At 55.0% G+C, this 24,177-nt stretch overlaps 5 protein-coding genes across 5 annotated transcripts; 3 read left to right on the forward strand and 2 right to left on the reverse strand.

Annotated features, from left to right (window-relative positions):
* The first annotated feature begins 1,528 nt into the window (after nt 1–1,528).
* On the forward strand, nt 1,529–6,844 carry HER10_EVM0013329 (viral A-type inclusion protein repeat domain-containing protein). Its single transcript, XM_035482691.1, has 4 exons — nt 1,529–3,183; nt 3,325–5,916; nt 5,976–6,119; nt 6,191–6,844. The coding sequence occupies exons 1-4, from the start codon at nt 2,308–2,310 to the stop codon at nt 6,323–6,325; spliced, it is 3,747 nt and encodes a 1,248-aa protein (XP_035330311.1). The 5' UTR covers nt 1,529–2,307; the 3' UTR covers nt 6,326–6,844.
* A 1,663-nt stretch (nt 6,845–8,507) lies between these two features.
* On the forward strand, nt 8,508–11,229 carry HER10_EVM0007846 (uncharacterized protein). The gene is made up of 4 exons (XM_035477388.1): nt 8,508–9,881; nt 9,931–10,054; nt 10,136–10,254; nt 10,329–11,229. The coding sequence occupies exons 1-4, from the start codon at nt 9,309–9,311 to the stop codon at nt 11,073–11,075; spliced, it is 1,563 nt and encodes a 520-aa protein (XP_035329655.1). The 5' UTR covers nt 8,508–9,308; the 3' UTR covers nt 11,076–11,229.
* A 166-nt stretch (nt 11,230–11,395) lies between these two features.
* HER10_EVM0006501 (cytochrome P450) lies at nt 11,396–14,708 on the reverse strand. Its single transcript, XM_035476084.1, has 4 exons — nt 12,994–14,708; nt 12,579–12,941; nt 11,692–12,519; nt 11,396–11,632 (listed from the first exon to the last, which is right to left on the reverse strand). The coding sequence occupies exons 1-4, from the start codon at nt 13,303–13,305 to the stop codon at nt 11,498–11,500; spliced, it is 1,638 nt and encodes a 545-aa protein (XP_035329484.1). The 5' UTR covers nt 13,306–14,708; the 3' UTR covers nt 11,396–11,497.
* A 4,156-nt stretch (nt 14,709–18,864) lies between these two features.
* Nucleotides 18,865–21,314, reverse strand: HER10_EVM0003229 (uncharacterized protein; the record flags this gene model as incomplete). Its single annotated transcript, XM_035472913.1, has 2 exons — nt 20,757–21,314; nt 18,865–20,703 (listed from the first exon to the last, which is right to left on the reverse strand). Exons 1-2 carry the CDS (start codon nt 21,135–21,137, stop codon nt 18,865–18,867), a joined length of 2,220 nt encoding a protein of 739 aa, XP_035329058.1. The 5' UTR covers nt 21,138–21,314.
* A 1,162-nt stretch (nt 21,315–22,476) lies between these two features.
* On the forward strand, nt 22,477–23,773 carry HER10_EVM0011177 (cutinase; the record flags this gene model as incomplete). Its single annotated transcript, XM_035480615.1, has 3 exons — nt 22,477–23,308; nt 23,367–23,546; nt 23,603–23,773. The coding sequence occupies exons 1-3, from the start codon at nt 22,943–22,945 to the stop codon at nt 23,771–23,773; spliced, it is 717 nt and encodes a 238-aa protein (XP_035330065.1). The 5' UTR covers nt 22,477–22,942.
* Between the last annotated feature and the right edge of the window lie 404 nt (nt 23,774–24,177).

Here is a 24,177-nt window from a genome sequence, read left to right on the forward strand (position 1 = left end):
ACCTTTGTACTTGGACAGAAATGATGATTATGTACGGAGTAATACGAAGAGGGAAATATAATTAAACCAAAAAAGTAACCGGGGCTCTGGGAGGGGAGCTTCACCTGAGGGTCAAATTTCCGTATGATAAATTGGCGGGTTTTTCTTGTCGCTCGCGCCCCTTTGCGACTCGTAACTTTTGTAAGGGTCTCATTGTCTCTGCGTCGCAAAGAGAGAGCACAAGGCGCGTTCCTCTTCTAGCAGAGGCCGCGGCGCGTGAAATGGACGGGATGGTTGATAGCTAGTCAGGCTAGTTCAGGGGCTCGCTGATGATGGGCTCGGTGTTGTGAATCGACGGGAAGCTTTATTCGCATGTGTGCAAGTAACTGTACAAAATACAGCAGATTCAATTGCTTTTACCTTCCTGTCCCGCCCATGAGTTGTTCAACTCCATGGCTTCTCTGGAGTCCTGGACCCTCTCATCCGATACTCCCCATCGGCCTCTCTCAGTCTGGCCTTACTGGGACGAATGGAAAGGAGCGGACGGATCAGAGTTGGCAGCCAGCGAGGACAGGTCCGACTCAGTCAATGCCATACCTGCGCCGATCCCGCGAGCCAGTGGTCTTGTGACGCCGTTTGGGCGCTGAGCGAATGGAAACGAGTTATCCAGAGGTTGCATAAAGATGATGGAACAGGCGCTTCCTGGGACCGAGATTGGGGGGGACAGAAATGTTTGGAACGTGGAGAGACACACACAGTGACACAGCACAAAAGATACGTACAGGTAAGGTACCTGTGGTGGAGAACGTGTCGAAGCCAATTGGACACGCTCATATCTCGCCAGCGAATGGCAGGCTGCGAAAAAGAAGACCCACCGCCCGAGCTCCCGAAGCGAGAGCCGCCCGCTGTCAGCACTGTCCACTGGTTGGCTCACCTCTGAGAGCTCAGAACCAGAGGTACCTTATCGCTGGTGCTGGCAGTCAGGGGTAAGGTACCGACCGCTAAACTTGTTTCCTCTCCCCAAGACGAGGAGCTTGGGAAACAGAGAAACAGAACGATAGAGCCTGAGGGCCATGTGGCAATGCCGTGAGAGGTCCTCGGTAGCCATTGGATGTTCAGGCAATGGATCTCTTTATCCTGCTGCATACGTGTCTTGGGTGGCTTTCGCCCAATGTTCTGGCCTGGCTTGCAGATGTCTCGCTGTTCTCGTCGGGTGTCAGTGCTTCAGACAGCTGGGGATGCATCCTCTGCCTTAAGTTACCTTACCATAGGTACCTTAGTGCAGTGCCTGTGCCGGGCATGCATACATTGGATCGTCTCTACAACCTTAGTAGAGCCTAGACAGAAGTAGATGCCTCATTCCATGCTTGGCTTGAGATGATGGTGGAAAAAGGGTCCTGTCTGTGATCTGAGGTGCTGAGGTACCTGACGGACAAAAAAGTACTTGAAGCTTATGACTGATTGTTGGACACGGCCAGCGTCGTCTCCAGCGTCTCCATGTCCCCCATGTTGCTCCATCCGCCAATCTCGAAGCAACCCTTTTTTTTTTCTCTCTTCTATATACTGCGTAAATCCTCTACCAGGAGTCCAGGACCCATGGCCTTACCTAATTAGACACCTCACCTTTCTCTCTCTACCTCACCCAGAGGTACCGGCTCAATTCCTTCCTCTGCCTTGGTCCAGCAATTTCCCAGCTCCCAATTCCTCTTCAACCCCCTCTCTCACACCTCTGTCCAGCTCTTTCGCCACGGTTCAGAGCTTCCCAACCTGTAGATATCACGACGGCATTTCCGTGTCGTTTCGTGCGTCATTCGTACTCTTGTTTCGGCTTTCCTTTCAACTATTTTGTTGCCATCGTTCTGTTGATTTCCCCCGCGGTGAAAGTTTAAGCTTTCCCAAACAAGGAAAGTCAAGCAGCAAGGAGAAGGGGAAAAGGACAAGAAGCAAAGAAGAAGAAAAAAAAGGAGACGACCAAGCAAGACACCACCGCGTACGACGTGTCGCAAGGTAAGTCACAACAACCAAGCACCAAATTTGTCCTTCTCCGGCCTCAATTGTCGTCTTTTGAGACCTCAATGCAGCTCTGCATAACCATCTCAGAGACCTTCTTACCACCCCAGGAATGCTGGAATGCTGTGGCTCTCACCACAATGTTGCTCTTCCGCCTACTTCCCTCCTTCGTCTCTCCCAATTCCTGCAGCCACCCGAGATCCCTTCCCCAACACTTCCTCATGAACTGCCTTAGCTGACCTGGATAACGCGCAAGCAGAACCGCCCGAACGACGACACCCTCTCCTCCTCCCGGACGTCCCACCATCGTCTACAATCATGTCCGACGCCGGTAGCTTCGAGGTCGTCCAGCACGACGAGGCCCCCAAACCCGCCGCCGCTGCTGCCACCACCTCGCCGAGCACAAAGTCCACCGCCTCAGCTGCCTCTTCCCTGAAGAAGCCCGCTTCGAGCTCTGGAACCACCGCCGCTGCCCGCCGCCCGACAACGTCCACCTCGAGCACCGGAAAGCCTGCGAGCACCACCTCCTCCACTACCTCTCGTGTCGCCGGCGGCCTGACCAAGCCTCCTACCCGCCCCCCCGGAAGCAGCTCCAGCACTGCCAGCAGCACCGTCCGCAAGCCCGCGAGCGCCTCCTCCACGGCCACCCACCGCTCGAGACCCAGCGTATCCGCCTCCGAGGACGAATCCAAGAGGACCGCCCGCCGCACCTCCACTGTTCCCAGCAGCAGTGCCGCCTCCCCGAGCAAGGAGAGAAGGACTTCCACCCTTGGTACCGCCACGGCCGCCGCCAGGAAACCTGCCAGCTCCACCAGCAGCTCGTCCGCCGCTCCGCGACTCTCCTCGACGACATCGCGCACCCCGAACTCGGTAGCCCCGCGTCCCTCCTCGATCAGCTCCCGCTCCTCCGCCGCCACCGGTACCGGCGCCGTTGCCGAGGCCAAGAAGCGCCTGTCCACCGCCTCCACCTCGACCACCTCCTCCGCCGCTCCCAGACGGTCGATCCGCCCCGATTCGTCCGGCGCCTCCGAGGCCCTTGGAAAGGAGGTCGAATCTCTCAAGGCCCAGCTCACCGAGAAGGAGACCCAGCTCGCGGACAAGGAGTCGCAACTGAACGAGCTCAAGACACAGGTCCAGCAGACCCAGGACAAGCTCACCCAGTACACCGACGGGGTGAACAGAGATGCCGTTCAGGTGAGGAACGCCGTGTACAACATCCAAAAGGCCCACCAGGACCAGGTTACCGAGTTGAAGGCTAAGCAGACGGAGCTCGAGAACCAGGTGGATGAGGCCAATGAACATCTAATGGCCACCGATGCTGACTACGAGAAACAGCAGAGCGACTACACTGAGGCTGTTGCCGCCAAGGAAGCCGCCGAGGCCGAGCTTGCCTCGATGAAGCAGTCCCTCGAAACGCTCCAAGCGGAGCACGACGAGAAGCTCAAGGAAAGCGAGTCCGCCCTGGCCAAGGCCTCGGAGGAGCACGCCGCCAAGCTCGAGGAGCTGCAGAGCTCCCTGACGGACCAGCACAAGTCTGCTATTGACGCTCTTGAGGCCAAGCACAGCGAGGCGCTCAGCCAGGGCCAGTCCGCCTCCGCCGACAGCGAGGAAGCGCTGTCCAAGATGAAGGACAGCCACGAGACCGCCATCGCCGAGCTCCAGAAGAAGATTGACGAGCTCACCGCCTCCCAAACCGAGCTCGAGGCCGCGCACGAGAGCAAGGTCTCTGCCGAGGTCGAATCGCACAACACCAAGCTCGCCGCCGTTGAGGGCGAGATCGCCGAGCTCAAGACCAAGCTCGAGGCTGCCGAGAAGACAGCAGAGCAAGCCAAGGCTGACCTCGACGCCAAGACGGCTGAGCTGGCCGAGGTCCAGGCCAACGTCGCCGACCTGGAGAGCAAGCTTGCGGCCGCTGAGACCGACGTCGCCAAGGCCAAGGAGGAGGCTCTCGAGTTCCAGAAGCAGATTGACAGCATCAAGGAGGAGATCACTGCCAAGGACGAGGCCCTGGAGAAGGCCAAGGCGGAGCACTCGGCCCAGGTCAAGAAGCACGACGCCGAGCTCAAGCAGATTTCTCAGGACTACGAGGAGGAGATTGAGTCCCTCAAGGGAGACGCCTTCTTCAAGCGCAAATTCCAAGATCTCGAGGTCAAGCACACCGAGCTCGAGACTGAGCATGGCGACCTGAAGAACAAGCACACCGAGCTGGAATCGCAGCACAGCGACCTCACCAACAAGCACGGCGAACTGGAGTCGAAGCACACCGAGCTTACCACAAAGCACGGCGAACTCGAGACCCAACACGGCGATCTTTCCAAGAGCCTCGCTGACGGCACCGAGACAAGCACCAAGGCTCTCGAGGCGGCCAAGGCTGAGCTTGCCGCCGCTGTTGCTGCCTTGGAAGCACGGGAGGCCGAGCACCAAAAGGCGCTCGACGCTATTCGCGCTAGCCACGCCGAGGAGCTGGAGGGTGCCAAGAGCGGAGCTTCTGCCGACAAGGACGCTCAGCTTGCCGAGCTCCAGAGCCTGAAAGACAGCCACGCGAAGCAACTCGAGATCCTCAAGACCGACAGCGAGGCCAGCCTTGCCAAGGAGCTCGAGGCTCTCAAGGCCTCTCACTCTGAAGTTGTCGAGGCTCTCCACGCGGAGACTGCCGGCGACAAGGAGAAGCTGCTCGCCGAAATCGCTGCCGAGAGAGAGAAGGCCTTGGCGGAGAGCACTGGTAACAAGGAAGAGCTTCTTGCTGCCCACAAGGAGGAGCTCGAGTCCATCACCAAGAAATTGCGTGCCGATCACGAAGCCGAGCTTGCTGAGCTCAAGGAGAAACTGGCGAGCTCCCACGAGGCTGAGCTCGAGGAGGTCAAGACTAAGCTGCAGCAGTCGCACCAGGCTGGAATCGAGGAGGCCAAGGCCAAGCTTGCCGAGGCCCACCAGGCCGAGCTGGCTGCCGCGAAGCAGGCTGGCGACAGCGCGCACACCGAGGAGCTCTCTACCCTCAAGCTCCAGCTCGACGAGGCCCTAACCCGCATTCGTGAGACCGAGACGTCGAGCGCGGCTGCTCTTGCCGAGGCCAAGAGAAACCTCGACGACTCTCACTCGGCCGAGGTTGAGAAGCTCATCTCTAGCCACGCCGAGCAGCTTGAGGCACTGAAGCAGCAGAGCTCCTCTGGAGCCCGGGCTGAGCTCGAAGAGATCAACAAGGCTCACTCCAAGGTTGTAGAGGAGCTGACTAGCCAGTATGAGACCAGAAACGAGTCGCTTGCCAAAGAGATTGAGAAGATCTCGGCCGATGCCTCCAAGCTTGAATCTGCCCTCCAGGCTGCCAAGGCGTCCGTTGCCCAGGCAGAGGCTGACAAGACCAAGACCCAGGCCAGCGCGGCCGAGCTCGAGGCTGCTCTCTCCGCTGCTAAGGACTCCATCAAGAAGGCCGAGACGGAGAAGGCCAGTCTCGAGGAAGAGCTCGGCGAGCTCGGTGCCATGATCTCGGTTGAGAAGATGGCGCGCGCCGAGGCTGAAGCGGCTCTCGATGCCGTCAAGAACAAGACGCCCGACACTGCCGAGGCGGATAACCTCCGTGAACAATTGAACAACACCAAGAAGGGGCTTGAGCAGGAGCTCACTGTCGTGCAAAAGAGCCTCACCATTGCCAAGCAGGAGGTCGAGGACGTCAAGGAGGACCTGCTGCTCGCGCAAAAGGAGCTCGAGGCATCTCAGTTTGAGGCCGACAAGCAGCTCAAAACCTACAAGGCCGACTACGAGGAGCTCAACGACACGATGACCAAGATTGTGGAGGAGGAGCAGGCCAAGCGCAGAGCGCTGGAGGAGCAGGTTGAGAGCCTGAGAAAGTCATTAGCCGACAAGGAGAAGGGCGTTGAGGAGTTCCAGGCGCAACTCAAGGTCAAGGATGCCGAGATTGCAGAGGCCAAGGTACGTTTTTTGGTTCTTGTTACGTGCGGCCCGGGCGAACTTTCACTAACACAATGTAGGCCAACGCATCGGCTGCCAAGCCTAAGGGACTTGCGGCCAGCAGATTTGCCGTTGGCGACGACGAAGACGACGAGGCGGACGGCTCAGCGGCCAAGCCCGCGGAAGGTGAGGAAGAAGACCATTCCTCCGAGGCACTGGCTGTGGTGCGAACGCCCTGCTTGATGCTCCCTTTGTTTGGAGAGACGGGACAAGAATGCTAACTCGTAATTTGCAGCTACAACGAGCTAGAGTCAACGCGAATCAGATCCACAACATGGACCGCGACATGCAGGAGAAGAACCTAGCCATGCTGGAGTCCATTACGGATTTCCAGCAATCACCGCACCTGAACAACAACAATAACAACTAGATGCTGCCCAGTACGCTTTCGAGAGAACGACAGGCAACTTAAGGACAGAAAAAAAAAAGGGCAAAAATGTCTGGGTTGGCTAGTAGGCTTGTCACTGGCCTGACAGCTCCCGCAACACAACGCAACGCAAGGCTCGTTGGCCGCTTCTCCTCGCCCACCCCGCCTGGTCGGGACCGAGGTTTCTTGTTTTAATGCACAGCACGGGGGTTTTTACATTGTTTGGCGCGTCTAGTAGAAATGGCAAAAAAGTATTGCACTTGCTCGACTATAGACGCGCTGGCAATGGAAAGGGAAGAGAAAGTGCTTGTTTTGCGTACTGGTACTCAAATTGATTTGCAGGAGATGGATAGAGAGAATGGGGAGAGACAGCCGACTGTTGTCGTGCTGTAGGTGCTGACGCTGTGCTGTGTAGCGTGTCAAAATAGTTTGGCATGCGGTTGAGTGTGTGTATGTATGTGTGTGTAATTATTTGGAGGAATTTGCGTGTGACGGGACGAGGTAGCAATGGACGATACCCCCTTTTTCCTCTCGCAAGCCCAAATTTGCCAGTCCCCAACTCTTCCCGAGTCCGAGGGTCTCCATCGCCGGCGTTGTAACTTTTTGTCTTTGAAATTGAGTTGCCGTGAGTGGTGATGTTACCGTCGGCCATGACACCATGGCTTGCGAACTTGCGGTCCGCGGAAGCACGGATAGGAAATACTATCCGTACTTCCTCGTGGTAATTAGACTAGGCACCAGGAACCCCCGAACTGAGTCGAGAGGGTGCGGGTTCCTGATCCGATTTTCCACAAAATCCAGGTTCCCTAGATTCTAGGGCCTAGGCTCTGCCATGAGTTCATAACTTTTGTAGTTACCCATGTCTAGACAAAGCCACGAGGTGGCCGTGGTGGCAGTGTTCACGAAAGCTACGAAATGGGTAGTGCCCGCGTGCTTGCTCCGGTCTCCCGCGGGCCGGCTTAGGTTCCTTGCTAAGCTATACTAGTTAGTCTACGAAGTAGTGGTTCCCATGGTTGACGCGGCTCGTGGAAGAAGGGGGCTAAGGTTGGACTTGGTTAGTCGCCGTAAGTATCCGTAGTGTTGAAGATTGCTGTGGTCCCCTTTTTTTTCCTCCTCCCTCTGGTGGGCTCTCTTTCTTGTCTTTACTATTCCTTGAGAACGGGCCGAGGTTGCGGTTCGTCGTGATGAGGTGAGGTGAGGTGGCCTGGCAATATGGTGATGCGCCACGGAGGCCACGGAGGCTTTCGTCAGCGGCCTGGGCCCGGGTGGAGGTGGGATACCTAGGTTTGCTTTGCTTTGCTTTTGGCCGCTGAGTAAAGCTGTTTCCTGGTGTCATGATCCCCATCATTCGTCAGATCTTTTGCCTTCTGTCTCTTCTCAGTCTCCCCGCCTTCCGATCTACGGATACCTACGGAGTACGGAGTACTTCAAAGCTTTTTGGTTTCACGGGATGCGGGCGGGCGGGCGGCACAGAAAACAACTGTAACACACAACAACATTGGCATGCCACACGGTACGGCATTCTTTTGACGCAGAGACACTCCAATTGCTGCAAAGACATGAATCGCATCTGCCCAATCACGGGAACAGAAATTGCGCGGGACAGTGGGGGAGGGAGGGTGGACGCGCAGCGCCGGGTGGAGGATTAGCTGATGGTGGATGGGTGGATTTTCTGCCTCTCTTTACTCCCCTCTTCTACTATTGAGAGACTGAGAGCGACTGAGAGTGGGTGAGAGTAAGGTGACTTCGTCCAAGACGCGATGAAACTACAAGCCGTGTCCTGTTTTTCTTATTTAACACGGAATTGCCGTTGAGTTTTCTCAAACTAGCCGTTGGAAATATCGCATTGGATCCTCTTTTGCTTTGACCTCGTACTTTTTTTGTTATCCACATTTCTCATCTACCGAAAGGCAATTGTCGTTCGATTCTTGCATTCCAAAGGATTGTTAGCGGGAGAAGATCTCTCTCTATTCCCCTTGGGACCTTTTCGGAAGCTTATCCGGCTTAAGCTTGCTTTGATAGCAAACAAACCCAAGACCGCATTTCTCTATTCCGCCGAGCCCTTTTACCTCAATCTGGATTCTGGACCAGCCGCATATTACATAGGGAGAGTCAGCACACGGTGCCGAACCCCAGCTTGGGAGCTCCAGTCGGCACAGGTCTAGACAGGGCCCCGTTCCTACTAGCAAGCGCAAGCGAGGCGTGCGAAGCCTGCGAGTGTTACGCAGACTGGCAGGCTTATCCAAGCTGCTCGTAACACCTCGTTTGATTTGATAACGACTAGCGTACAAACGTGAAAGAGCTGGGCCAGCGGGCTTGCGAAACCGCAGAAATCCCTGGTTTAGGAAGAGCGAGATAAACAAACAGCTCTTGGGAAAGCCATATAGGAGGGGCAGACGGCGGACAGTATTTAGGGCTTTTGAGGCGCCGCGCTGTTTCCTCCAGCTGAAAGATTGATTTACCTACGTTACTGCTCCAGTTCGAGTTCAAATCAATCCATCGAGACCGAAGACGATACAGACTACGACTTCCTACCTACAAGCCTACATAAGCCTACATAAGCCTACATATCTACGCCCGCCAAAGCTCAGCTTGCATATGCTAGATTCGACGCCTTCTTCTTACTTGGCTCTTTGAGTCTTTGTCAGGCAACCCGCGCCCGCGAAACCGGATTCAGCTCCAGATTTCCCGGGAATACCAAGGCCCGATCCGTTGTCTCAATATCACAAGCTTCAAGCCGCAGCAATACCTGCCTTACTGTCGAGCAACATTAGGGGGAAACCAGCAAAAGAAAGAGATCTTGATCGAAGAGAACCAAGACGGGACGGAAATTAGAGCAAAACGCCATCATTCTTTCACAAAGGACGGAAACACCCGGTCCTATCTGAACACAGCTCCCCCGCGATCTACCTACCTTACTAGACGACTCTTATAACACCCCCCAACCCGCAGATCCTGCCTTGTTCCCCCCCGAAAAGTCGACTCAATGAGAATCCCTCGACTCGCAAAGATGCAGGCGGAACAGCAACAGCAATCTTCCTCCCCGTCCCCGGCCGCCACGCCGCTCCCGATCCTCTACGCAGAAGACACCCCCTTCTCGGAATACTCCACCGCAGTCTGGGGCCGCGTCTTCAACGCCCGCCGCGACTTCTCCCGGCGCCCGGCCGCCGTCGTCACCGCCACGCGCAAAGCCCACGTCGTCGAGGCCGTGAAAATCGCAAACGAAAAGGGGTGGCGCGTGAGCGTTCGCTCGGGGGGCCACTCGTGGGCCGCATGGTCTGTTCGCGATGAGGCGCTACTGATTGATTTGGGGAGTATGGGCAAAGGTGTTGCGGGCAGCGGCAACGAGGATGGCATCGCGTATGATTCCAAGACGGGAATTGTGAGTGTTGCGCCGGCGAGGACGGGGAGGGAGGTGAACGGGTTCTTGGCTGGGCAGATTGGCGGGCCTGGAGATGATAGTATTGAGGGGATGGGAAGGTTCTTCCCTGGTGGTCATTGTCCTGACGTTGGGCTCGGTGGGTTCTTGTTGCAGGGTGGTATGGGGTGGAATTGCAAGGTGAGTTTACACCGAATTCTTGAGAAGGGAGAAACTGACATGAAGACAGAACTGGGGCTGGGCGTGTGAGAATGTTGTCGCCATTGAGGTTGTCACGGCCGATGGGCGGGAGCTCCGCTGCTCCGAGACGGAGAACGCCGACCTCTTTTGGGCCGCGCGCGGCGCCGGACCCGGTATGTCACTTCCGGCCTCCCTCCGTCCTTCCCGTATCATCGGGGATGAGAGAAGATACTTTAGCTAACAACTCACAACAGGCTTCCCTGCCATCGTCACCCGCTTCCACCTCCGCACCCGCCCCCTGACGGGCATGTTCCAGTCTCTCTACTTTTACTCTCTCGACCGTTTCGAGGAGATTCTGAACTGGGTGATCAAGGTAAGCCCTTTTGAATCCTTCTACGCCTCATCCTCTCCTGGCATCTCACACAACAACCACTAACACAACACCAGATCTCCCCAAAAGCCTCCCCAGAACTCGAAATCGTCCTCCTGGCCCTCACACCACCAGGCCAAACCACCCCGCAAATCATGGCAAACTTCCTCTCCTTCTCCGCGAACCCGGAAGCCCTCATCCCCCTCCACTCCTCCCACCCGTCCCGGCCCCTCGCCACCGTCTTCGCCACCCCGACCTCCCTCCCGCAGCAGTACGTCGACCAGGACGCCTCCAACCCGCCCGCGCACCGCTACATCTCCGAAAACGCCTACGTCTCCAACGACGCCGACGTGCCCAAGGTCCTCAAGAAGGCGTTCACCGAGCTGCCCACGCCGCAGTCGTTTGCGTTGTATTTTTCAATGAACCCTTGCTCTCGGCGCGCGCAGCAGACTGCCGGCGAGACGCCGTCGTCGTCTAACGGAACCAGCAACGGCGCGGTAAAGACCATGCCCGACATGGCTCTCAGCATGCAGTCGGACCACTACTTCGCCCTCTACACAGTCTACCCGGACGCCGAGGACGACGAGCGGTGCCAGGGCTGGGTGAGCGACATCATGACTGGCGTGGAGAGGCACGCGGCGGGCTCGTATCTCGGTGACGCCGACTTCCGGTACCGCAGGACAAAGTTCTGGGGCGACGAGCAGGGCAAGAGGTTGATGGAGGTGCGCAAGGTGTGGGATCCCAAGGGGCGGATCGCGGGGTACTTGGATACGGAGGATGAGAGCGGCGTTGAAGGGTTGAGGAATGAGTTTGAGTGGGCTTGAGTGAGCCTTGTTCTCGGACTCTCTTTTCTTCTTGTTATTGGTGTTTGTTCTTCTTCTTTTTGCTGAGGCGTCGAGATGGATGCATATATACCTGTTGCCGAAAGATATCCTGTTCGAAGATTACATTTACATAAAAGGAGGAGGGGCCTATCAGATGCAAAATCGTGTATATAAAGACAAGGAAGAAGGGAGTTAGGTTAGGTCTCCGCTGCTTGTTCTCAGTAGAACAAGACCTGTTGCCGAAATACATCCTGTAAAAAAAACTTCACGAGATGATACAGATACAGGTGCATGTCAGAAATAACATGGTATAAACAATTTCTGGTTTTTTTCTGTTTTTGATATATTTACTTCTATAGTATTCATCCACGTCATCAATCTCGTCAACCATGGTCCATCTACAACGACACCTCATATAGTCTCTATGACTCAACCTTCTCGGTGGCACTGTCCTTGGTAATGATATCCCTCCTGGAAAACTTGGCCTGGAAGTTATTCTGCTTGACGAACCAGGCATTGACCAGCTCCCACTCTTGGCTCGGGTCCTTGAAGGAAATCTAGTCATTGTCAGCATCGGTAGTCCTCTCTTTACAACAGCAAAGTGTTGCAAACTTACGTCGAATCTCCTGAGCAAGCTCGGAATGACCTTGTAAATCTCCAACAGACTAATGTTCTTTCCGATACACGTCCGGCTGCCCATGCCAAACTGGAACATGTGCCCGTTCATCTCCTTGATTCTCTTCTCTTCCGCCGCGGCGTCCTTGCCCTCCTCCGGCAGCCAGCGCTCAGGGCGGTAGGTATCGACATCCTCACCCCAGATCTCCGGTCGGCGGTGGATAATCCACGCGCTGCAGCCCACAATCGTGCCGCCCTTGACGAAATGGCCTGCGATCTCGGCGCCCTGGTCAGGGACGATGCGCTCCAGTGGCAGGCCGGCGGCCGGGTGCATACGGAAGGCCTCCTTGACACAAGCATCGAGATACACGAGCTTCTGGGCCTCAGTCCACGTCACCAACCCCGTCTCGTTGTCACTGAAGCCGCCCTCCCTCGCAAACGTATCCAGCTCGTCCCTCAACCGCGCCAGCGCCGTAGGGGTCCGGAGGAGGTAGTAGAAGACGGCAGCCAGGCTGATGGCGGTGGTCTCGGAGCCGGCGAAAGCCATGCTGACGGCCATGGTCTGGACGAGGATGTCGGACATGAACTCGGGGCGGGCCTCGCGCGCGGCCAGGAACTTGGAGAGGAGATCGGGCTGCTCGGCGAGCTTCTTGCCCGAGGTGACGGGGAGGAGGGGTTCCTTGCCGTCGAGCTCGGGGAGGCGCTCGGCCATGCGGTCGCGGGCGAAGCGGGCTACGGGGAAGGTGGCGTCGATGAATCCCCATTGGGAGAGCTTCAGGTAGATTGGGTTCTTGAGGAGCAGGAGATCGAGGAAGGGGATTTGGCCAATCTTTGGACATGTTAGCTAGCTGTCTCGGAGTAGCTCGGTGATGCTCTGGATGGACTGACCGGTGCGACGTAGAGGAACAGCTTGCCCAGGTAGGCCACAATTCCATCAATGTCCTCATTCTTCTCGATGAAGCCGTGGCGCTTGCTGTAGGTGATCTCTCCGATAACGTCGAATGCGTAGAACTGCAACCACGTGGTGAAGTCACATCCCTCGGGGTTTCCAGCAAACAGCTTCTCCGTCTGAGAGAGGAAGAGCTTCGTCGTGTTGTCGACAAAGGGCTCATACTGCACCAAGGCAGACATGGAGAACGCCGAGTTGACGCAACGGCGGAACTGAGAGTGGAAGTCATTGTTCGTCGTGCTGAAAAGGGACTCGAGCCTGAAGCCCTTGGCAATAGACTGTTGAACGATGTAAAAGTCGGACTAAGACAGTTAGCTATTGTAGGTACTGAAGTGATAACCATATAGGCTCTACCTTTACGAAGCCCTTGTTCAGGCCGTAGATGCTCTTGAGAGCAGCCGGGTCGGCAAAGGAAAGAGTGTTGGGGCCGAGACGGACGACGTCACCATATTTTGCGTGCAACTTTTGATGTGTGACCTCTGGACGGCAACCCTTCACGTCAAAGAAGCGCCACCAATCTGTTAATGAGGCCAGGAAAGGTCCCGGGTACTTGTTGAGGCCATTGTTATAGCGGTTCTTCACCAGCCAGGCTACAATAAGTGACAGGCCTATTGAGAGCCAGTGCTGTGCGAACGTCTCTAATATTGTTTCTGTAATACCGTGCATCTTGACCGAGGTTGTGTTGTCATGAGACGGAGCTTGGCCGTTGAGTATAGCAAAATGTAATGAGAGAGGTCTTGGTGGCGGCACCCTTGGTATAAGAAGACTGTCCGGTAAACCTCTAAGCGGGTGGATCCAAGTAGATGTAGCCGGGCGTGAAATGGAATTCCCGATTCAGGTACCGAAGTGCAATTTACCCAGTTTCTATGTTGGGATGTATCGACCGGATCCTATGGGGCATACAGGAAGAGGTATGCGAGGGGGCATGCCGTATGGTCGACGTGCAGGTCCTGCGGACTGTGCCTCGGCGGGGTGGAGTCAAGGAGGAACAGGCGTCACGTCGAGATGGCAGATGCGCTTAGCTTTTTCGTGTTATGTGTGTGTGTGTGTGTGTGTCTGGTTTTGGGGCGGCAGGTCGGCAAGTAAATTATTGGGAACCTCTCGGCGATCTATGGGCACCGCCAGTAATGTAGCCAAGACAAGACGGCACCGCGTAACTGCAAGGTAGGACGAAGCTCGGAGAGTAGTAAGTGGAGGGGGGAAGGGAATGGGGGCAACTGAGAAGAGCCTAGGAGGATGGCTAGGAGCTTGAGAAGGTTTCCAACCCTTGACGAGGTATCCTCTGCCTACGGATAGTGTCTGACTATGAATACCTTAGTCTCCACGGCCGAGGGGAAGAGCGTTGGACATTCGGCGCAGAGTCTCGTGCGAGATGAGACAAGACAAGACAAGAGGGCGGGAACAGAATAAAGTTAGAATTTCGCAAGGGTGTTTGCGCTTCTGGGATATGGGTTGGGGGGACTGGCGGATCCGAAGTGGAAAAATGTGAAAAAATTGGAGAGAACCTGGGAACTTGGGGGAGACAAGAAGGCGGTAATGGTAGGCGCCGTGCCGAAGGGAGAGGCGGCGGCGAGAGTGAGAAAGGTGTCACAGACTCGCTGTTGCCAGATAAAGCCACACGGAAGAGGCTGGAAGAACACGAAGATGAGGTAAGATGAGTGTAGATAGTCGACGCCGAGAGGTGCCATTCGGGGTGACCAGGACTAGGACTGTACCAACCGTCCGGCGTTCAAGGCCACGCGAGTTCAGAAGACGAAGACGTTGACGATTACACTCATCACTAATCGTGGTGTACTAGAATCGTGTGCTAAAACAGTAGCTTGGTAGACGGGTCGTCGGCTGGTCGTTTGAAGATGGAGCGAGTCGTCCGGTCCAACAAGAGAGCAGAAGTCAGACAGTGTGACAAGTCCAAGAGGGAGGCAAACATCAGCAGAGTGTGACCCCAAAGGCGCCGGCGTCTGTTTCCAGAGCCGTAGCCGTGGCCGTACACTAGAGGTTAGCCGGAAAGAAGCAGCCCATCGAATCGCCCCTAGACGACCCGAGGAAGTCAAGACTTCAGACTTCAAGATACGCTGACGGGTGTACTTTGCACAGGTGGGAGCCCCCAACGTCATATCATGGAAGAGAGAGAAGACGAGAGCAAATGGAATGCCACACCTTACGCAGCAAGCTCTTCGACGCTAGCTCGGGTCTCAGGTACCGCAGCTTGCGGTGGCCACTCAGAGGCTCGCAGAATGACACCGGCGGGATGTTCTGGTGTGAGTGGTACAGCATGTTCAGCTCTCACTTTGCGCGCGAGGGATTTCCAGCCAAGTCATGAGAGATCCTGGGGTAGGAGCCTGTGGCCTGTAGCCTGTAGGGGTGAAGGGACCCTAGTCCAAGCCCGCCGTCCGTCGTCTTTGGTCCCTACGGTGAGAGAGAGTGTGTGTGTGACCGCTGCCGAAGGGACCGAGCCGGATGATGCTGTGAGCAACGGGTCACGGCAGGTCGTCGCTGTCATTTTCATCATCCATGTTGCGCCATCATGGTCCTCTTCCGCCGGGGGGTCGCACTCGCAGCGAGACAGATCGGCTGTCAACCAGAGCTGGTACGAGGGGCTCGATTGCCTGCCGAAGCAGCCTCAACGTCAACGCTCGTGTTGGCAAGGACACGGACATCCACAAGACAGAATGAGGTCTGCGAGGAAGAGTTGCCGCCAAAGCACCCCCAGCCCGGATGGAGGTGATGGAGGGGTGGTGGACACCTTGTTCAGGATGCTGAAGGTTGGTCATGACTGATGGAATCTTCGGCAGATGCATTTCTCATATTTCTGTCGAGGACTCGAGGGCCATCGTCCCAAGTGCGGGCACTCGCCTAACCGTACCTTACTGCTCACTGACAGCATTGGCCCCGAAGATACGATCCTGATCGAGAACAGAGAGCGTTGATTCGGGTTATCCGAGGCTTGGCTGGAGTCGTATGATATCCAGACGCATTACTGCCGCATCAGAACGAACCCCGCGAGACTCGAGAGACGAGGCACGTCGGAGGCGGAAGAGATGCAGAAGAGAGCTATGCAGAAACGGGAAGATGGAGCCGCCTCCCCCATGTCTGCTTTCGATGCTCTACGGAGTACCTAGTCAACTGCTCGACCAACTGCTCAGTGCTCCAGACTCCGGAGCACTCCTCAAGGCATCCCGTCAGCTGCAATTTGCAGCATCTTGTCGGCGGTAAGCTGCGCAACTCTCAAGACACCGGGCGGCGCGCCGACCCACCGTTGGGGTACCTTATCTGCGGGGGAGGGGCCCCGTAGGATGCTGGAAACAGGCATGACATGGCCAAGGCATCTGGTGGGGGGCACGGCAGTTGTAAATGCGCTCACTTGCTCTCTCAGGCTCTCTCTCTCTCACTGTGAGTCTCACGCTCACTCTCGTTCTCAGTCTCACTCTTGGCTGTTGTTTCAAGCGCCCACAGTCTCAATCTTGGTCTTGTTTTGAGTCTTGACGGCCTCAAGCAAATACAGTAGAGCCATCCTCTCCCCAATTAGAAGTCCTTTGTTCACAAATCCTCGGCCTACCAGACCATAATACCGACCCATTCTTGCTATCCGTACATAGTAAACATATCCAGTCCCCTTTGTCAACGTGTCTCACTCCTTTGGCTCGCCGACATCGCCGAGACGGGCGAAAGAACAAGAAATGTTTGCCTTCATTACTGACCATGAACTCATAGTTCCATAGCAATCAGAGACACCCAACCTCAACTTCGATCCGACTTTCATTTGCCGACTTTCTGGCCCGGAGTCCATCCCAACTCCCGTAGTCCAAGACATCACAGGGCTCCACGTATGGGTTGATCCATGGAGAACCCCTTCCCTACCAACGCAGTAGCCTTCTTGGTCCCTGACGCAGCGTCGCTTGGAATGAGACGTGATTGGTGCCGGGGCGACGGTCAAACGCTTTCGGCCCCGAAAGGAGGGAGAGACAGGCGCCGGACCCTCCCCTTCATGCCATGATACCTTGTTTTCACCGCAGACACGGAGCCTTCACAAGCACGAGCTTGTGGAAACGAGATGCTCGTATGGACACGCCCTAGTAAAGGGAACGGCACAGTTGCGATCTTCGTACGCGTATGAATCTTTCTCCAAGCCTTCGGCCTCGGCGTCCATTCATCCTCCGCCCTCCGAACCACCCGGCTTCTCTCGGCCCTCTCGTCGGCTCTCTCGTCGGAGTCTCCTGTTCTCATTCACCAGTTCTGGAACCTCCTCCCCCAACCACGCGCCGCATAGCCGCTCCCGCCCCGGACACCTGGCTTCACTGACAACTCAAGGGTTCCCCGCACATGCATCGCCCAGTGACGCCTTACCGCCGCAAGGGTTAGGTACCACAGTAGCCGAGGGATGGCACATTGTATGTATGTATTATTTGAGATGTGGTTGGGTTACAGCACATGAGCTTGACGTCTTGTTGCTTCTTCGAACCGTGTCGCAAAAAGATAGTTCTTGCCCGTTTGTGCAGATTTGAGGCATTCCCAGTCGGGAACGACCCGGCGAAAGAATGCCAGGATTGTACAAAACACCACAAGCAGTGCATATTCACATCATACCGAGTGAAGATACTTGCTACACAAAACGGTGGAAAACCAACCCAGAGTTGGACTGTTTTGCCGCCCAGTTCTAGACTGTCAGACTGAAGCTGGAACAGAAGTTAGAAACGATAACTACAGGCCTCAAAACTGTACACTAACTAATGACTCGACCCGGTTCTAAAACAAGTAGCCTCGAGATTCAGTTTTCCTCGGCAAATGATCCGGCCAGCTCTGTTGATCGCTCCAAAGCCCAAAAGCCAGAAGTAGGGCCGTCGTCTGGATCCAACTTCCCCTACCGTGTTAGCACAGTAGACCAACCTTCCATCTCACGTGTCGAAGGCCGAAAGAACCGCACGCTTGTGCGCCGTCGCGCCGCCCTAAATGCTACCCCAGTGGCCTATGCTACCGTTCGCGAGGGAAAGTCGCCGGTTCGGCGGTTCATAGTAAAACAGATCATGTATTCCATAGTGTCTCTAGTGTAAAGGAATTCGAATCTCCTAGTTCAAGGGCTCATGAATGAGAAATGTCTCTTGAATGTCGGCGAGTTGAACTATTCCATTGTGTTCCATCTCCAGCTCGTTACTCTCACTCGCTCCAAGTAGGCCAAGCGGTTCCTCGCTCTCGCGATCGAAACAAGACACATCTCTCGATCTCTAATCCCACTATACGAGGAAGAGAGACCGAGAAGGCTGTCTGCAGTTGACAATTACTTCTCAGTAAGACATCGCCAAACCCTTCCAGGGACCAACCCTCATCCTCCATCTCCCGCTCTTTCAAAGCCTCCTCCCAAAAACCATCTGCCGAAGGCCCCACGGCCAGCGCACCCCAGTCGTGCCCCCATCCCCCCCAAAGGGCCCCAACCAACGGGCCCCAGTGTCACGGCGTCGCCTACGTGGCTTGTCAGCCCCCCCGAAGCCAAAATCTTCGGCAGATGTTTTTGCGCGTGTTCTGGCGGCCGCCGCAACCAGAGGAGCCTGAGGAGGAGGTTCCAGAGGTTCAGGAGCTTTGGGCGCCTTTCCTCTCCTTCTCAATCCCGTCTTCTGCTCCTCACTGGGTAGGTTATGGCCATTGTTTCCCACGCCCCCTTGCGCCGGCCGTCCGTTTCCTTTGCCCGGCCCCCCAGCCCAATGACACGAACAGGTGGGATCGGATCGGAGGTGCCCACGTGGGAAGAAGAGGGAATCGACATTACACAGGCTACACTGTGGCCGCTCAACTATGCCGTTTCCGGATCCTGCTATAGCCCTTTTTAACTCCGTGCTAATAAGACACAACCTTGCGGCGTCATTTTGACGTCGTATCGTGATATCGTCTCTCCATGGTCAAATTTTCAGCAGAGCCTTCGTATCAACATTGCTGCTGTTTTGACCGGTAAGTGAGGCATGAATCATGCTGTTCGCTAATTGCAACCGCATAGAGGAAACGGTTTGGTAATAATTGGAATCTTCCGAAACGCAGATTCCGAGTCATCACCGCTGATTACGCGTGAGGTAAGGTAGTAGGCGAAACCCTGCGTGCAGACATGATTGAATATGATGAATCGAGGCTTTCTCATATGCCCGGAGTAATGATATTGAGACGCTCGCTACGAACGTGTGGGTATCCTTGAAAACAATAAACTTGCAGCTAGTATATCTCAACAAGTCGGCACTTGTCAGCTCAAGTTGCTGCAAATGCCGGAACCTCCTTGCCTCTCGATGCTGCGTGTGCTCTGGCGCTTTGCTTGAGCAAACTGATCATCGCTATGACCTCGTCTTCGCTGCGTTTAAGCATCATTGCAAGCGCTTGAGTATCAGCGTCTGGCCTTGCGGACAACGTCTGTAGAAGCCACTTGGCATCTGCTTCGGGCCAGGCCAAGGGCTCAACGTCCACCGATCGTCGCTCAGTATGTAGATGGCGATTCAATGGTCCGGCCTGCTGTCTCTCGTACCTGCTTTGTTGACTCTGTGGCGGGGAGCCTGCCATTCTGCGTGCTTTCTCGGCTGCAATCCGCTCCTCCAGTCGCCTATCGCAGAACTCCCGTTGTCGTCGTCTAGTCTCTTCGTATTCGTGCCGCTCTCGCTCTTCCTTCTGTTTCTTCTCGCCAAACCGCTGCTCGTAAAGTCGTTGCCGTTGAATCGTGTGATTGACCTTGGTCCAAGTCGCATCCAGCTCTCGCTTGAAGCCTCGTACATACTCGGCCAGCTTCCCTCGACTGAGCTTCTTGGATAACAGTTGCTCCTTCTGCCTCCTCCTCGCAAGGTTTGAAAGCATACCATAGTATAGCTTCTCGATCCAAGCAATTAGTCTGTGCATAATTTGCAACATCGGTTTCGTGAACGACCCGGTGTAATGTGATGTATTGTGCTCAGTACCCTTTTGGAATACATTTCCAAGCGTAACCACAAGCAAAGGAATGACACTTTCGTACAGCTCCTTAACGAAACGTGGCGCCGGCATATCAGATTCGTCGCCGGGGCTGGGCTTCTTCGCTTTCGTGGCTATCTTATAAACAAGTGTGTCGACTTCCTTGAAGGTGCGCCTGGCATCGACCGCATCTGCATCGCTCGAATGCAAATAGTCGCATTGTTTACTAAAAAGGGGTGCGCGAGGTGCTTCTTCCCAGAAGCCGTTCAGCAGTTGAATGCGGTCCCAGAGAGGCTGAGTTCTCTGCGAAAGTTGCGCCGACCCAGTTGTGAGATCGACTGCTCTGCCATCTTTGGAGCGCATCCAACCCACCCCATTCATCAACTCCTTGATGCTCTTCAGTGATGGTGATTTGACTGGCGCCGCGGTCAGTCGGTCTTGTTCTTCGGGCTTGTGAAAGATGAAATGATCGTCCGGGTACTTGTAATCGACCTCCGGAAAGAGGTCAGGAGTCAGAGGGTCCAAATCATCAACCAAACGACGAAGCTGTTGCGTTGGCTCTATTGGATGTGGCTCCATTTGGGAGTCGGTATCACCTGGATAGGCATCGTCTCCCCTTGCTTGTGCAGACGGCGGCAACTCAGCGATAGTTGGATCGTTGTAGAGTTGCTCATCATCATCACCATCCCCGCCGCCTTCTTCTGAGCCTTGCCCTGAGCCTTGCTCTGCGCCCTCCCCATCTGTGTTCTGAGTCTCGCGCTCGACAAACAGTCCATTCCCATTGTCGGCGTCTTGTGAATCAGATCGCGAATCGGACGATTCGTCCTCCTCGTATGATGATACTGAAAGGTCGGCCGCGACGGCAGACCCTCTAGGTGGGCTACTCGCAAACTCATAGATATCCACCCTGGGGCCTGCAGCAGCGGCAGGTTCGTCCTCATTATCTGGGTCTGGCGTCGCTTGAGAAGCGTCGGCATTCGGAAAGCCTTTACTCTGTTTCGTCGCTTTCGTTCTCGCGGGTCGACTGGACTCTTGAGTTGTCTGCCCCTTTCCGGCACGGCTCGCGTTCGTACGATGGGTATTTGTTGCTTCCCTACGCAATGTATCTACCCGAAGATCCTCCTTCCTCGGCCGACCTCGTCTTCTGACAACCTACAGGAGAGATTGTCAGCTCCTTGAAGTGGTTTAGAATGGCTTGGGCTTACTCGTGGTTCGATCGGCGCCTCCGCTGCGAATGGTAGAGCTGCACTTTCGCCATGATCCTCTGTTCCTTCTTGGTCTTCTACCTCTGGACCATCTTGCGTGGTCTGGTCGCCTTGTTCGTCATGGCCTTCTTCTCTGTCACTGCCTTGATCGACGTCCACCTGATCTTCTTCCTCCACATCCTTCTGACTTCTTCGTCTTCTCTTCACTCGTATGGCCTCGAAATCCCTAATGTCTTCCACATCAACATGACCGAGACGTTTGCTGCGCCGAGTTCCAGCCGGAAGCTCATCGATGCTGCTGGCCGGCATGGCCATCTCGCCATCTCCCGCAGCTTGGCTCTTCGTCGGCCGACCAGGTCTTTTTCTGGTGGCTACCGGCATTGCCGTCTTGCAACCGGAAGGGTTCGGTTATGGCCTAAGAGGGAATTCGACTTGAGGAATGGGCTCTCACGCAAAGTGACGTGGCAGCAATTGATATTCATCAGCCCTCTTGGCGTCTCATTGTCGACAATCCGTCGTTCGTCCAATGACGCGGATGAAGCAGCCACCACGGAGTATCGCGACAGGAACGCGCTCTTGATGCCTTCCGACCAGAGCGCGTTCCGAGCAGGGATCATGGTGCTAGTGCCCGCTGGCGGGGCCGGCGATGGCCCCTCCTTTCGGCTGAGTCAGCAATAAGGGTCCATCACTTCGACACTGCCCTGGACAAAGACATTCACGTTTCCTAAGTCATCATGTTCAGCACAATCTTGAAGGATTGTGCTCAAGACAGTATACACAAGCAACCTGATGACCACTGCATTCGAATGCGGTTTCGGATGTCTTTCTCACTTAGGAAGGCTACGTCCACTGCCGGGGTTCACATGTTCACCCTTCGTCGTACTTGACTCGGTCTCCTCCCCGACGATAGCTCATCGTTCCCGTGTTGGACACCTCTTTCGAAGTGTTGTATCGAGATGTCTTCGTTCCTTTCTACAACTCAGCCGGACATGTTAGTTCGATGATTACCGAATTGGACAAGTTCTCGGGGCCGAATACGACTTCCAGGAGCGAATTCTCCGCCAAGACGTCATCAACACAGTTTTCGACGAGAACTAGGCTTGCGAGTGCAACACTTATCATCACCAACAGGTTTCTCATCAATCCCTATCTATGACCTTGGAATCTCTTCAATGCAAAGTGTCATGGAGTCTGGTCCAAAGGCAATGGTCTGACACGGGCTCCTCGAGATTTGGCTTTCGTGATAGGTTCGCGGATGAGTTTAAGGTAGTCCGACGAGGCGAAAGAAGCCAGCATCATGGCAGAGGCAATCCTTACCCTCACACCACTTCGAAGCGTACCCGAGATGGGAGCTTACTCTCTTTAACCAACACACAGACTCGTCGAGCATGGAGGTCCATGTCAAACATCGACGTGTTCCAACCCAAATCGCTATCCAACTCCACTGCGTTTCACCCACAACCTGTCGGACGCTGATCTCCTTCTGCACATCTCACTCGTTCATCGGTCTTTTTCAGCTGAAGTGGTCTCTTCTATCTACCTGGCATCAGTTGGAAACAATCGTGCCGATCGTGCATGATGCGGCTCAGCAATTGGAAGCCACAGGCCCACAGCCTTTTTTTTTTCGTCTGAAAAGCTGCGACATGTCCCGTTCCCGCCCTCAGCTTCCCGGAGCTAGAGCTTCATGCCGTCATGTAGTGTCGGAGCTTCTTTTGGCCATGGACTAATGGTGGCGACCGCATCCGTTTCGTCCCTACTAGAGTCTTGGCCAGACGCACCAAAACTGTGATGGGAAGCGCAAGGAAGAATGAGGCCGTCTTTGCCGGTGTGGGTGTCGAGGTGCCGGGCAATAGGTAGGTTCTTCCCGTCCCGGACACGAGCCAAATAAATCTTGTTGCCGGAAGCAACGGCCTACTCGATCAAGCAATCTACAACTACAAAGCAGGTTTTTGGCTTTTTATGACATTCGAGAGTTAAAGAAAAGTTCAAACGTCGTCGGCAATTTCTTGTTCGGCGAGGCTTACATTTGTTATCATTGTTTCTTCATTTTGCCTTTGGGTTTTCGCTTTCGGAGACCATCTACATATGCCAGCTATTTGTCTTTGCAACGAGTCTGATTTAATGTCGATTGCCCTTCAAGTCGATTCTTCACGAGCTCCTATCGACGAACGGCGCCGTCGCCCAAGATGCGTTTCAGTGTGGGAATTGCGTTCCTTTTCGGCCAGGCCATGGCCTCACCTCACTCGCTTCAGCAACTCCAGCAGAGACAGGACAACAAAGACTGCCCGCCAATCCACATCTTTGGAGCGCGAGAGACGACGGCGCCGCCGGGCTTTGGTGCCGCGGCCGGCATCGTCGACGACCTCACCAAGGCGAATCAGGGGGCCACGAACGAGGCCATCAACTATCCCGCATGTGGAGGGTCGTCAGACTGTTTGGGAATCAGCTACGCGGACTCGGTGAAGAATGGGACGGCGGCTGTTGCCACGGCCGTGAATGAATTCAACAAGAAGTGCCCCAAGACGAAGATTGTCATGCTGGGGTTCTCTCAGGTATGTCTTGCATGTTGGCATTGCACTGGCAGAGACAGATCTGACTGATGAAAACCAGGGTGCTCAAATCATGGACAACGCGTACTGCGGTGGTGGAGACAGCATTGAAGGGGTCAAGGACGTCAATGTTCTCATCTCCAATGAGGCGCTCGGCGCGGTGAAAGTCGCCATCTTCATGGGCGACCCACGTTACGTCGCTGGCCTTCCTTACGAGGTTGGCACATGCAAAACGCAAGGAGTAAGCTGGTAGAAGAAATATGCAAAAGAAAAGAAGCAGCTACTAATGTACATCAGTTTGCACCACGACCTCAGGGGTTTCAATGCCCGAACGGAGGAAACATCAAGTCATTCTGTGACTCAGCAGACCCGTTTTGCTGCAACGGCAATGATCCCGTTGCTCATCTACAGTATCCCAGCATCTACGGCGACCAGATTAAACAGTTTGTGAGCGACAAACTAAAATAGAGGAAACGAGAAAGAAGGTTGGAGCCCATCCTACGAAGTATACCCTCAACCTCGACCCAGGAAGACTTGCACTTGCAAACCATTCAACCTGGGCGTACTACCAACTCCAGGGCCGCGCGGCCTTTGATCTAATAGATGGCCTCTTCGAAACGAGGGCCATTGAGTCATTTCCGAGTCCTTCTTGTCATCAGACTTTTACCTTTTTTTTTTCCCATACCTGTACCAAAGAGCTCAACCAGAGGTACATACAGTCCATAATAGGGAGGCCATAGACGGCGCTCAGACAGACCGAGGTTTGGATAGAACCTAAGCATAGACGTAATTAATACATTTTGATACATACTCTCGGTCTCGTCTCGGTCTCGCACATGTAGTAGAAAGTGTGAGTCCGTTTGACACGTCCA

Source organism: Colletotrichum scovillei (assembly GCF_011075155.1).
Source record: "Colletotrichum scovillei strain TJNH1 chromosome Unknown Contig00009, whole genome shotgun sequence".
Lineage (NCBI taxonomy): Eukaryota > Fungi > Ascomycota > Sordariomycetes > Glomerellales > Glomerellaceae > Colletotrichum > Colletotrichum scovillei.

Coding starts and splice junctions, on each gene's coding strand:
- HER10_EVM0013329 (XM_035482691.1), top strand. CDS start 2,308: ATGTCCGACGCCGGTAGCTTCGAGGTCGTCCAGCACGACGAGGCCCCC. Junction 3,184..3,324: donor TGAACAGAGATGCCGTTCAG/GTGAGGAACGCC, acceptor TACGAGAAACAG/CAGAGCGACTACACTGAGGC. Junction 6,120..6,190: donor CCTCCGAGGCACTGGCTGTG/GTGCGAACGCCC, acceptor CGTAATTTGCAG/CTACAACGAGCTAGAGTCAA.
- HER10_EVM0007846 (XM_035477388.1), top strand. CDS start 9,309: ATGAGAATCCCTCGACTCGCAAAGATGCAGGCGGAACAGCAACAGCAA. Junction 9,882..9,930: donor GTATGGGGTGGAATTGCAAG/GTGAGTTTACAC, acceptor ACATGAAGACAG/AACTGGGGCTGGGCGTGTGA. Junction 10,255..10,328: donor TTCTGAACTGGGTGATCAAG/GTAAGCCCTTTT, acceptor ACACAACACCAG/ATCTCCCCAAAAGCCTCCCC.
- HER10_EVM0006501 (XM_035476084.1), bottom strand. CDS start 13,305: ATGCACGGTATTACAGAAACAATATTAGAGACGTTCGCACAGCACTGG. Junction 12,942..12,993: donor TGAACAAGGGCTTCGTAAAG/GTAGAGCCTATA, acceptor TAACTGTCTTAG/TCCGACTTTTACATCGTTCA. Junction 12,520..12,578: donor TGTTCCTCTACGTCGCACCG/GTCAGTCCATCC, acceptor ACATGTCCAAAG/ATTGGCCAAATCCCCTTCCT.